The 13,341-nt window shown below is 45.9% G+C and overlaps 2 protein-coding genes across 3 annotated transcripts; one reads left to right on the forward strand and one right to left on the reverse strand.

The window, feature by feature from the left end:
* Positions 1 to 100: 100 nt before the first annotated feature.
* Positions 101 to 2,450, reverse strand: LOC106571481 (uncharacterized). The gene is made up of 2 exons (XM_014144642.2): positions 2,366 to 2,450; positions 101 to 1,634 (listed from the first exon to the last, which is right to left on the reverse strand). The coding sequence occupies exons 1-2, from the start codon at positions 2,382 to 2,384 to the stop codon at positions 283 to 285; spliced, it is 1,371 nt and encodes a 456-aa protein (XP_014000117.1). The 5' UTR covers positions 2,385 to 2,450; the 3' UTR covers positions 101 to 282.
* Positions 2,451 to 2,994: 544 nt separating this feature from the next.
* nagab (Alpha-N-acetylgalactosaminidase) lies at positions 2,995 to 6,950 on the forward strand. 2 transcript variants are annotated; one of them, XM_014144294.3, is made up of 9 exons: positions 2,995 to 3,131; positions 3,921 to 4,077; positions 4,256 to 4,396; positions 4,704 to 4,915; positions 5,049 to 5,143; positions 5,285 to 5,446; positions 5,577 to 5,774; positions 5,916 to 6,056; positions 6,167 to 6,950. In XM_014144294.3, the coding sequence occupies exons 2-9, from the start codon at positions 3,923 to 3,925 to the stop codon at positions 6,368 to 6,370; spliced, it is 1,308 nt and encodes a 435-aa protein (XP_013999769.1). In that variant the 5' UTR covers positions 2,995 to 3,131; positions 3,921 to 3,922; the 3' UTR covers positions 6,371 to 6,950. The 2 variants fall into 2 exon arrangements, with proteins under 2 accessions (XP_013999769.1, NP_001133745.1); NM_001140273.1 differs by having other exon boundaries at positions 3,078 to 3,131; positions 5,285 to 5,774; positions 6,167 to 6,948.
* Positions 6,951 to 13,341: the final 6,391 nt, after the last annotated feature.

The raw sequence follows: 13,341 nt of genomic DNA on the forward strand, positions 1-13,341 counted from the left end.
GGAGAGGGTGGTAGTTCTCATACATCCCTAATTAAACCCAAACCCAGTCCTGCAGCCTCCTAATGACCATCCTCATAATCAAAGACAAATGATACACACCTTGATTTATACTTCAAGTTTATTGGGATTTGTTAGGTCATTAACTTGCCATTGTCAGCAAATAATGTCAATGTGTTCTGTAAAGTCTCAGTAACGTACAAATACGTGCACACACACACACAGAGAGAGAGAGAGAGAGAGAATTAGCAGAGATAACACAGTCTGCTGCTGGAAGCCACTGTCTCAGGCTCCCAATCCACATGTCGTTTTTCCCAGTGCCACTACCGCTGCCACCAGTACTCCTACTGTGCCCAGTCTTCCCAGTGCAGCAGTTCCTAGCGCTGCTGTTCCCAGTGCCCCCGCTCCGAGAGGTGCAGCAGCCGCGGTTACTGTTTCCATGCCAATACCTCCTATCAGGCTGGTCCCTGTGAGGACCTCACCCCTCAGTTTAATCTGAGTGTGGAACGGACTCTTTGGTGCACCCAGTATAAAGGCCCCCACTGCAACAAAGGCTACTGTTATTATTTCTGCTGGTCCCAGAACGACAGTTCCCAGTGCTAGACCCCAGAAGCCTAGCACCGCACCTACTGCTACAGAGCCTAGAACTACTAGTGTCGTCGCTCTGGTTCTAAATTCCGGTCCAGCAGCGACACTCGCAGCCCCCAGTGAAACCCCTGCAGCCGTGGCTCCCCCTAACAGACCCCCTATGCTGCCCCCCGACCCCAGAAAAGAGCATACTGGGAGAATGAGTCTCAGGCTACAAGAGGATGTCACTGCCGCCCCCACCGCCACCCTCGCTGCCCCCTCTGGTCCCAAACTCACCACAGCCACTGTTCCCAGAGCAGCTCCTAGCAGTCCTGAAGCCAGGGTCCCCACCCACAGCACTGACCCCAGCATCACAGTCACCTCTGACCCTGACCCACCTGTATCCCCCACACCCATAGGGAAACCTACTATTGCCACAACAACTGAGTATAGCAGTAACCTCTCTGACCATTTGCTGTTTCCTTCGGCTCTCTGCTGTGTTCTTTTCTCTGATAGGGCCTTCAGTAGGGCACAGAGGGACAAGATAGCAATGGCCATAGTAAATAGTCCTGTGATGACGCCCATACGGCCCATCGCCACACTGAGGTAGAGAGTAGAGAAAAAAACAGAGAGGACCGCGGTCATCTCATTCACGTCAGTGTAACGGTACACTAGCAGGACCATGACGCACTGGACCAGGAAGTGGCCCCACACGGGGAATGCGCCCACCAGTGTTCCAGTTGCCACGGCTCCCACCGCGATGGTGACCCCTCCAGCAATCTCCGCCGCCTTCGCTCTAGCTCCACCTCCTCCTTCCCTCCCCATCAGTCGCATCACCATGGAGGCGAGGAGAAGTCCGGTTCCCATGGATACCAACGCCGTAGTGAACACCAGGCACGTGGCTACCGCTCCCACCCCCGCCACGCCGACCTCTCCTGCTGCTCGGGCGGCGGTGATCATAAGTGGTCCAGTTGTGGTCAAGTAGGGTTCGGCAGCAGCCAGAGCGGTCTCTCCGATGGCGAACCCAGCCGCTACGCTCCTCAGGACCACCTCCACCATTCCAACCACACCTGGGAGAGACAGAACATGATTCTCTACTTTACCACTGTGAGTATGAACAGTTCTAGAAGATCTATACCCACTGTGAATAGACCTAGAGTCTAGACAGAGACCACTCATATTGTCCACCAGGTGTCAGTGAAGGACAAGAGTAGAACAACCAACACGAGAACGCACTGTCACTGAGTTGAAAAAGCTCAATCAAATCAAATCAAATTTTATTGGTCACATACACATGGTTAGCAGATGTTACAGCTATAATGTGAATAGATGGTGTATCACTATGTGTGTGGGAAACTTGTTAATAAACAGGCCAGACATCAAAACTGTCAGTAATACACTCTTCCTTCCTTGTCAAGACTAGTCACTCTGTCACGGTATATGGAAACTGAAACCACAATGCACCCGGTCTCTACACGCTGAAATTCAAACCTGAAAGTGACTGAATTACCCGAAAAGTCAACAAGCTAAACTCAACAGACCATTTCTATCCATAGTGTAACGTTATGATGCACAAAGTTGTGGCTGCAATATTCAATGGTGTTTCTGCTCAGAGTTTATTGCTCTTATCTCAAATCTGTCATGCCTGAAAGCTCCCTAGGTTTTATTAAGAAAGCAGGTTCTTACTAAACCTATTGGATAGAATATGTGCTAACAGGTACACGGAGACAGAAAACATACAGAGTAAAATTACAAATCAAAGTTACTTTGAGTGTTAAACTACTACAGATGAGTATCTTACCATGGCCTGTTCCTGCCATAACAGCTAGTGGATCCACTGACTTCCTGTCTTTAGCTCCACCTCTAGGATTCTCATGACATGTGACAAGCACTGCAGTTTTTCCAGTAACTAACGCTTCAAAAAATGTACATATATATATATATATAAATGTGTCAGCTTGTCATACATTAATAACAAGAATGACAGTAATAAGGTCACTAAGAAAAATTATATATATATATATAAAAATTATATATTATATAAAATTATATATATATATATATATATATATATGTATATATATATATATAATTTTTCTTAGTGACCTTATTACTGTCATTCTTGTTATTAATGTATGACAAGCTGACACATTTGTTTTACTACTACTCATTAGACTCCCATTAGACTCCCTTAACATCCTAGTACTTGCAATGCAAGTAGGTCTAGGATATGTTTTTCAAAATTCATTTCTCAAGATTTTGTGAGGAGCAGTGAGTATGTCATGTGTCACATCTGTACTTCAAGGAAAGGAGGGAAGGATGCATTCGTTTGAATAACATTCTAACAGGGTTTAGGTTCCTTCATAACCGTCATTGCTTCCTTTCATTCTCACCCTGTCCCCGCCCCTCTTTTGTCAGCTGACAACAACGCGCTGGATCATGTGATAACCGCTTCCTCAAATGTGTGGTCAGATGCGGTTTGTATTATTTTCAAAGCAGAGCATAGGCGACACCCTTGAGGCACTAACCGAACGCTGCTTTACAAGCTGTAAAAAAAAATTAACCTAGTGAGTATTGAGTTCATTCTTGCATATTTTGATACAGGATTTGTGCTCATTGAAAGTCGACTCTTGTTAAATATATTTGCATGGTATCTGTATCAGGCTAAAGTTACTAGACTCCCTTTGAAGAACCAGTCAATTGTTACAATGTATCACTCTTGCGTCGTTCTGCTAAGTGATGCGTAGTTACAGTAGCAATTCAAGTCGCTGTTTCCCATCCAAGGACTATATTGCTGTACTTTACTTGAAATGTATATCAATACGTCAAACCAGCTAACATTTTCTCATGTAGGCTAATGCTCAGATTATCGTGGTATTACTATGATTTATCGGTCTTTTCTGCCTAGCTCTGGGCCATATTGTGTCATTAAGTTTTATTTTGTATCCTGGTATTTGCTTGCACAAACTAACCGTTCCTTGGGTTCAGTTATGGTCAGGTGACTTGTACAGCTCAGGTATTATTAATGTGTAGTGTTTGTCTTATAATGGTAAAAGGTTAAACAGGTTAGTGTTGTCACGCCTTCATTGTTTTCCCACCCCTCCTCCTCTCCTACCTCCGTTGGCAGTTGGTACACCCAGTCAGTCATGTGACTCTCAGGTGTATCGATACACACTGCACATTGACTCTATTCAGTTATGCAGAATGTCCACCAGGGTCATGTTCATTATGCCTGTACAGAAGCAGATACTTTCAAATTAAAGACATTTACGTGCATTCCTTGTGTTTGGGCAAATCTGGATGCTACATCCCAGTTTTAGTGAAGTTGTCCTATAACAAACATCTGTCTCTTTCAGGAATGCGATTTGCAGTAGCATTGTGTGTGCTGGCGCTCTTTGTGGCCACCCTTGCCCTGGACAATGGTCTGATGAGGACCCCTCCTATGGGCTGGTTGGCATGGGAACGCTTCCGCTGTGACATCGACTGTCAGAACGACCCCAAGAACTGCATCAGGTAAGACAAAAATATGATTCTGAACTCTTCCATTCTTGGGAATGGCTTTCATAACAAGGAAAGGAGACAAGGTGAGGAAGAGATTTCTGAGCCAACATTGACACTTAAAAAAAATAATAATATAGGCCATAGAAACTCCTGACATTTTCCTCTCTTCCTCTGTGTCGTCCTCCCACAGTGAGGTTCTGTTCCGGGACATGGCAGATAGGCTGGCTGAGGACGGCTGGAGGGAGCTGGGATATGTCTACGTCAACATAGACGATTGCTGGGCCTCCAAGGACAGAGACAGTAATGGACGCCTGCAGGCTGACCCTAAGCGGTAGGCTACTGAACGGAGAAACGCACACATTTTGTTGTTCTCACAAGCACTGTTAATGTTTACAACTTTATTTCACGTGTCTCATGTATCTTATCTATGTATTGCCATATTGTCTACTGTCAGGTGGAATATATCTTTATTGAGGTTGTTGACATATATTGAGGTCACTGACTTGTCAGTCATATGATACTCATATAGCCCATTCTCTCAGGTGAGGTATATTGGCATTATTGTGTTCAAACTATTGTCTGTATGAATATGTGTAACATGTCTGTCTAACCTGTGTATCTATAACCTCCTCCCTCAGGTTCCCAAGTGGGATCCCCAACCTGGCGAGCTACATCCATGATCGGGGGCTGAAGCTGGGTATCTACGGGGACATGGGCACACTCACATGTGGAGGGTACCCTGGGACCCCCCTGGACAAGATCACTATAGACGCTCAGACTTTCGCTGACTGGAAAGTGGACATGCTGAAGTTTGACGGCTGCTACTCCAACGCTACGGAGCAGGAGCAGGGTGAGGAAGGGAGGAGAGTTGGAGGCATGAGTAAGGGGAGAGTTGTGGATGGATATGCTGAAGGTTGAAACAGGAGATAAGTGGTTACTCAACCCTCAGCTGCTTGCTTGACACACACTGTTCTTTCTTATAGGCTACCCTGCCATGTCAAAGGCTCTGAACGCTACCGGACGTCCCATTGGCTACTCTTGCAGTTGGCCAGCCTACCAGGGTGGACTCCCACCCAAGGTTAATCAAATTTAATTTAAGTAATTACATATTTTTGTAATAAGGATGGGTTAATATTAGCTGTAAGTCAGTCAGTCCAGTTTATATACAGATCATATTTAAATATTTTCTAATTTGACCTCTTCTACATTTGTTTCTCAGGTGAACTACACCCAACTGGGAGAGATCTGTAACCTGTGGCGTAACTATGGTGACATAGAGGACTCGTGGAATAGTGTGCTGAGCATTGCTGATTGGTTCTTCAACAACCAAGACGTCCTGCAGCCTGCAGCTGGACCCGGCCGTTGGAATGATCCTGACATGGTCTGTCTTTGTCAAACTCTCCATTTCACTGTAGAGGAAATGTTGCTATTCAATGAACTAACCAATCAGAGTGAGGAGATGACCGAGTATGTTTTAGCTTCTGGCTGAACTGACTGTGTGTGTATTCTAGCTGGTGGTCGGGGACTTCGGGTTGAGCATGGATCAGTCTCGGTCTCAGATGGCTCTGTGGGCCATCATGGCTGCTCCTCTCTTCATGTCCAACGACCTGAGGACCATTAGCAGCGGGGCACGCACCATCCTGCAGAACAAGGTGGCCATCGGCATCAACCAGGACCCCATGGGCGTCCAGGGTAGACGCCTGATCAAGGTAAGACCCACATATATTCTATTGTCTTATCAGGGTCAAATACTCCTCCTGAGTTGTTGTTGAGCTGAATCTAAATGTCCTCAATCTTATTATTCTCTCCTTTTCGCTCTCTTTTTTTTTCTCTCTCTGTCTGATTCTCAGGAGAAGAGCGGTATTGAGGTGTTCTGGCGCCCTCTGTCTGATAAGGCCAGTGCTCTAGTGTTCTTCAGTCGTCGTACTGACATGCCTTACCGCTACCAGGCCTCCCTGGGACAACTCAACTACACCACTGGCAGCTACAAGGTCAGTCTGATCCCGGTTTCTCTAAGTCATATTGCTGGCGTTGCCTCAATCATGCCATTTCATATCTCCTTTTTCCTTCATGTCCTGTACTCTCTCCTTCCTTTCTCCAGATCTATGATGTGTTTGCGGAGCGGGAAATGGCCACACTGAAGGACTCCACACACTTTGTTGTGTCCATCAACCCCTCAGGTGTGGTCATGTGGTATATCTCAGCCCCTGCAGACCAGGACCAGGAGAACGCCCACATCGGGGGAAAGCTCAGGGGACCCGCCTTCCATGGCCACGCCAACGGTATCTCACCCATCGTACTGTAACCTTCCCCCATTGTCTTTGATGTCTCCTTAAGATGATACTTGCTTTCTCTCAGCTCTACTTTTTCACTAATCCAACATTATAATATAAGCCATTTAGCAGACATTTTAATCCAAAGCGATTTAGTCATGCGTGCATACATTTTACTTATGGGTAGTCCCGGGAACATTCTCATTAATGAATACCTCAAGGAAGGGAGCAAAGTATTTATTTCCATAATGGACAGAGCAAATGCTATTTTAATGTTGTCCCACAAAGATGACAGTTGTCTCCCTGAGATGACGTCACTCAATACTCAGGAATGTTCTGATTATACAATTGACAGTAACCATGATGATGCTGGTCACTGCCACTGCACTGTAGTTTCTTATGTTTACAAGTTTTAATTTAAAAGGTACTCTTATTTTCATTGCACAAATGTTTTATGTTCTGGATTTAAGGGCTCTGGTGCGCAATGTTTTCAGGGAATAACAGGAAATGATTAGATAATTATCAGATATCTTATTTTAAATGATTGATGCTGTGAATGATTTTTATATTTTCTTATGTTTTCAAAAACCAATAAACACTTTTTCCAGTGTGTATTGTCTTTTCTTTGTTCCTTTTAGTCTACTCACTGAAGCAGTCCTGACTTTCTTTAGATTATTTTACGTTTCTTGTTTTACTTGTGTACTGTAATTCAGCTGCCAAGCACAGAGAGATTGGAACGGAGAGAGCTGCCAAGCACGGCCTACATGTAGTAGTAATAATAATTAAGGTCTACACAAAATAGAAAGGTACGAAGACAGTGACTGGGCAGTTTGTTTGTAGAGGACACAGAAATACAAGGTCACATTAAAGTTGTGTACAGTACAACTACTAGTCAGAACCCTCCATCTAGCTCTGACAGTGGATGATGTCACAGACCAACTGCACACAGAACTAGAATGAGATTCTATTTCTTTGCAACTGCTGTTGTGATGTGACTGATGTCCGATCGATAGAACTCTACTGCAACAGAACTCCTAATCATTTAGGACTTGCAAGCTCAAAAGATGCTTTTAGGAAACCCGGCCCAGGTCGCTTTAAAATGCGTTTATTATGGCAGATTTTCTGAATTACATGAAAAAGCATCCTGTTCAGAAACCTGTTCGAACCCTTTTTGGAAAAATGTCCATGTCGTCCAACAGCCGTTGGCCACCACCGTCCCCCAGAACCTGGGTGCCTGCAGCTCCTTGGCTCCCACCCAGGAAACACCACTCCAACAGCTACAATGGTCCACCTAACTTCAACAGGCCTTCTACAACAACACCTTTCAACAGGCCCGTGGAAACACCACCCCTCAAAGTGGCTACATCCACCACCTCTCCTAGTAGGTACACCAGCCCATCCCTTCCAAGTTGGTTCATCCAACCTCCAGCCCGTCCCTTCCAAGTTGGTTCATCCAACCTCCTGTGGCCCAGCTCCAGTCCTGTATGTGGACATTATATGGACTGGACTTAGGGACTACAGGTGAACACCAAGTGCTTCCCTCCACTGGCCTCATCCCTTGATGAAGTACAGTTGTGGCCAAAAGTTAAGACACAAATATTAATTTTCACAGTCTGTTGCCTCAGTTTGTATGATGGTAATTTGCATATACTCCAGAATGTTATGAAGAGTAATCAGATGAATTGCAATTAATTGCAAAGTCCCTATTTGCCATGCAAATGAACTGAATCCCCAAAAACATTTCCACTGCATTTCAACCCTGCCACAAAAGGATTAGCTGAGGATTAGATTCTCTCGTTAACACAGATGTGAGTGTTGACGAGGACAAGGCTGGAGATCCCTTTGTCATGCTGATTGAGTTCAAATAACAGACTGGAAGCTTCAAAAGGAGGGTGGTGCTTGGAATCATTGTTCTTCCTCTGTCAACCATGGTTACCTGCAAGGAAACACGTGCCGTCATCATTGCTTTGCACAAAAAGGGCTTCACAGGCAAGGATATTGCTGCCAGTAAGATTGCACCTAAATCAACCATTTATCGGATCATCAAGAACTTCAAGGAGAGCGGTTCAATTGTTGTGAAGAAGGCTTCAGGGCACCCAAGAAAGTCCAGCAAGCGCCAGGACCGTCTCCTAAAGTTGATTCAGCTGCGGGATCAGGGCACCACCAGTACAGAGCTTGCTCAGGAATGGCAGCAGGCAGGTGTGAGTGCATCTGCATGCACAGTGAGGTGAAGACTTTTGGAGGATGGCCTGGTGTCAAGAAGGGCAGCAAAGAAGCCTCTTCTCTCCATGAAAAACACCAGGGACAGACTGATAATCTGCAAAAGGTACAGGGATTGGACTGCTGAGGACTGGGGTAAAGTCATTTTCTCTGATGAATCCCCTTTCCGATTGTTTGGGGCATCCGGAAAAAGCTTGTCCGGAGAGAGCGCTACCATCAGCCCTGTGTCATGCCAACAGTAAAGCATCCTGAGACCATTCATGTGTGGGGTTGCTTCTCAGCCAAGGGAGTGGGCTCACTCACAATTTTGCCTAAGAACAGAGCCATGAATAAAGAATGGTACCAACACATCCCCTGAGAGCAACTTCCAGGAACAGTTTGGCGGCGAACAATGCCTTTTCCAGCATGATGGAGCACCTTGCCATAAGGCAAAAGTGATAACCAAGTGGCTCGGGGAACAAAACATTGATATTTTTGGTCCATGGCCAGGAAACTCCCCAGACCTTAATCCCATTGAGAACTTGTGGTCAATCCTCAAGATGCAGGTGGACAAACAAAAACCCACAAATTCTGACAAACTCCAAGCCTTCATTATGCAAGAATGGGCTGCCATCAGTCAGGATGTGGCCCAGAAGTCAATTGACAGCATGCCAGGGCCGATTGCAGAGGTCTTGAAAAAGAAGGGTCAATACTGCAAATATTGACTCTTTGCATCAACTTCATGTAATTGTCAAAAAAAGCCTTTGACACTTATGAAATGCTTGTAATTATACTTCAGTATTCCATAGTAACATCTGACAAAAATATCTCAAGACACTGAAGCAGCAAACTTTGTGGAAATTAATATTTGTGTCATTCTCAAAACTTTTGGCCACGACTGTAGAGCCAAATGGATGTATACATGATAGAGGATGAAGCAGTCAAGAGCAGGAGCTGTTCAAAAGGAGGAATGTCTCAGGAAGAGAAGGAGAAGCTTCCTGGAGCCTTATGCCAAGAGAAGGTGGTACTAGGAGGCCAAGAGGAGGGAGAAAGTCAGACCTCCATCTCCACAACCTCATTAGACAGTCAATTTCTTCTAGAAAGCTTTAACTTCGATTAAGCTAATGGCTTACTTTGTCAGACCACTAATGATCTTGTAACATCACAATTGTGGGTTTTAATCTACACAATACGTTTTTTTTATAAAACAATCTTGGGTTCACACTACACATATTCACAACAACCATATGCTCAGTCCCAGAGATAGTTCTTGCTGCTAGAGAGTCGTTAAGATGGCCTCCGCCACCACCCATCGGTCGCTCATCTGCCATTGGTTTGTGTGTTTGTCGGTAGTTGTTCGGCAGTCGTTCCTCGTCGTCATCAAGTGTGTGGCACCCAGTCCATGGTCCGGTCCAGTGCAGGCGACAGATGGGGGAGAGGAAAAAATGCACGAGCAGGGAGCCACTGGTCCCCTTAAGTTGCAAGGTCATTGACAGCAGGGTGTGACGTGGTCCTGGTGATGTGATGATAGCGGCAGTGGTCTTCCTTCTCCAGCAGCCGACCCAGAGTCGTCTTCTTCGTTGGGGTTTAACGGTGGTTGGCATCCAATAGAATGTTGCAGTACCTCCAACTGTATTTCTACTTCATCTGCTACATACTGTATACTACTCTACCCACTGTATACTACACTACTCACCCCTAGCCCACTATCCATACTACAGAGTTCTTCCAACATCTTCTGTAGATTCTCTGCAGTTACGTTTCGGACTTCCAGAAAACATCTGTCCACTTTCACAATAATGGCAATTCTCTCAGACCTATTTTCTACTTGCGCATCACAATTCACGACCATCGCGGCCAAGAACCTGGATTTATCAACACACAGTTTTTGGGGTCCACACACTGACATGGGAACATTCACTATTGCCATTGGCCCTTCAAAGCAACAGAGGGAGTGTTCCCTCCCTCTCCACCCTCAACCCTTCTCACTGCCTCTCCATGCGTAACACCCTGTCCTACTCTGACCTCAGCTACCTGTATCCGTTTCACTAACCGGGCATTCTGTGGACCTGGCTTCATGACTACCTAAACAGTTACTACTACGCCGCCGGGGCTCGTCCTCCAGACATCCACCACATCTCGACTGTACCATCTTGCACACTGACGCTACATGCCCAAACTTCTGGCTGCGAAAACACTAGGGAGATGTTAGAGCATGTGCTAATCAGGGAGAACCTCCAACTCAAGGCACAGCATCACGGCCAGACTGTCCTCCCTCCAGCCACCTCGATTTCTGGTTAATCGTCAGGCTCCACACATGCCAGGAACCTTCGTAAGTTGCTCAACCTATATGTATAGGCACTGTTATCACCCGCTTGAGAGGATCTCTTTTCTAGTTTACTCTCCACCCACCCCGATAACTCAAATTGATCAGACAAAACCCCATGCTTGACTTTGTCCTTGAATTGCACTCCAATTATCGAAGAATCCTCGTGGACACATCATGGATTTCTGTTTCCTGACTCTGTTTCCTTTCCACTCTTCCTCATTCTCTTCAACTCCCTCAAACTCCATTTCACTCCCTCCGTGATCCTTATTAACATAGGCATTGCAAAATATCTTAAATGAAAGATCACTGCAAACTCAAAAAAAGTTATTAATACACACAAAAAGGAATGATCTCCAATTGGGTGAAAAATAAAGGAGGGCAACAGGTGACATACAGTATGTGCTTTGCATAACAACCTCTGCAACTATGTTACTATATTGTAATAAATTTCAATTTTAGATTTTTTTTAAATCCACTTTGTGACTAGCTCTACTATATCAGACAGTTTGCAGTTGTGAAGGGTAAGCTGTGCTCTGAAAGAGGCTGTGCTCTGGCGTCCTACTATCAAGTCCTTGAACCAGACTTTCACAGCAGGAACACTGAGGATTGTTGTTTAGTCTGTGCTGGTCTTAAAATAAAACACGCGCACATATCACACACACACCAGTGGGTCTCGGCTTCCGAACCACTATCTGGGAAGTTCTATCTGTGTTAAGCCAGTAGAGGTAGCAGCAGACCACGGTGCAGTGCTGTTGAGAAGGTTTTTTAATGCGGCTTAGCAGCAATGGAATTGCTGGACTGTCAGACACAGAAACAACCAATCAAACAAGCTGTATATGGTGTGATTTGACTTGAATGACAGACACAGACAGACTGACTGACTGAGACAGACAGACAGACGGATTGACTGATCTCATCCCTGTCTGTTTTCCCTCTTTTGTCCTGGTTTTCACTCCCTTTTCTTCTCTTCCCTCTCCTACTTTATCTGTTCATTCCTACACCCCCCCAGTCTTTCTTTACTTCATTCATCTTCCCTCCTCTTCCTCTGTTCCTCCCTCTCCTTCTCCTCCTCCTCCTGTGCTTTGTGAATTGTATTGTGTCTGACCTTGGCCTTAAATGAGTGTGTGCACAGACCAGATTGCAGCCCTTTGTCTGGTCACATGATTGGATGGTAGACGCTCCAGTGGGTAGGTTGTTGTGTGACACAAGTAAACTCAGGGAGCTATTTATCTGGCCAAAGGGAGGAAGGGGTTCTCATATCAGCACGCATGCACACATATATAAGCTTACTTGATTTCTCTTAATCGCAATGAGAGACCGAGGCCCCATATGTATGCTATAGGGCCTTGGATATGTAGAGGACACAGTATGTGTTGTTGTATGCTATAAGGCTTATTTTGTCTGAGTATGTTGTAGATTAGCCAAACTGGGTAGTTTAAGAATAGATGCATTGGTACGCGCAGCAGTGGAGGCTGCTGAGGGGAGGACGGCTCTTAATAATGACTGGAACGGAGCAAATGGAAAACATGTGTTTAATGTATTTGACACCATTCCACCCATTCCGCTCCAGCCAATACCACGAGCCCGTCCACCCTAACTAAGGTGCCACCAACCTCCTGTGACGTGCAGTTATGTGCTACTGCAAATGCAAACACACAAGGACATACATGGTGTGGCAGGTCGTCTCAGGCCACATTTGGTGTGTGTATTTGGGGGAAAGGGATCTTTGCCTTCCCTTCTTCTCCTTTCACTTATCTCAGATATCCGCCGGCTGGGCGAATGTGCCACATCTCTCATTGTCAAGGACTCTACCGTTTGGGAACAAGAAGAGAGGGAGAGAGAAGCAAGGGAGTGTGAGTGAGGGAGCAAGAGAGAGATGTAGCAAAAGAAAGAGTGTATGAGAAGGAGTAAGTGGGTGAAGGAGGGGGAGAGATAGATGAGAGAGAAAGAGATGTGAAAGCAAGGGAGGGAGGGAGTGGGGAGAACAGTGTGTTCCTGCCGATACACACGTAGGCCCACAGCTGCAGAGCTGCAGTTGCCACTCTCGTCCCCCTGCGCCCACCCCCTACCACCCCCAAATCTGGTCCTTCCCCACTTCCCCCATTGTCACGCTTCCAGTCACGCTCTCTGCCTCTCGCCTCAGTCACTAAGAGAGACCTGACGCGGAGGGGCTCGACTACATGGCGCGTGGCTACATCAAGGGGGCTGGGGGAGATGGATGGGGGTGGGATGGAAGAGAGGGAATGTGGATCATCCTGCTTTTCAAAGATGGCATGATCCCCCCCCCCCCCACACACACACACGCACGTACGAAGTATACAATCCCCAAAAAAGAGGATTGTCAAGCTGTGTGTGCTTGTACAATTCTGTGTCTGTCCTTGCACAAATGTTTACATTCCTATAAATATTGTGAGTACTATAGCCTACTGTGTTAACATATGGCAGCACTGTGTGTGTGTGTGTGTGTGTGTGTGT

The sequence above is a fragment of the Salmo salar genome, chromosome 15 (assembly GCF_965601325.2).
Source record: "Salmo salar chromosome 15, fSalSal1, whole genome shotgun sequence".
In the NCBI taxonomy this organism is placed as follows: domain Eukaryota; kingdom Metazoa; phylum Chordata; class Actinopteri; order Salmoniformes; family Salmonidae; genus Salmo; species Salmo salar.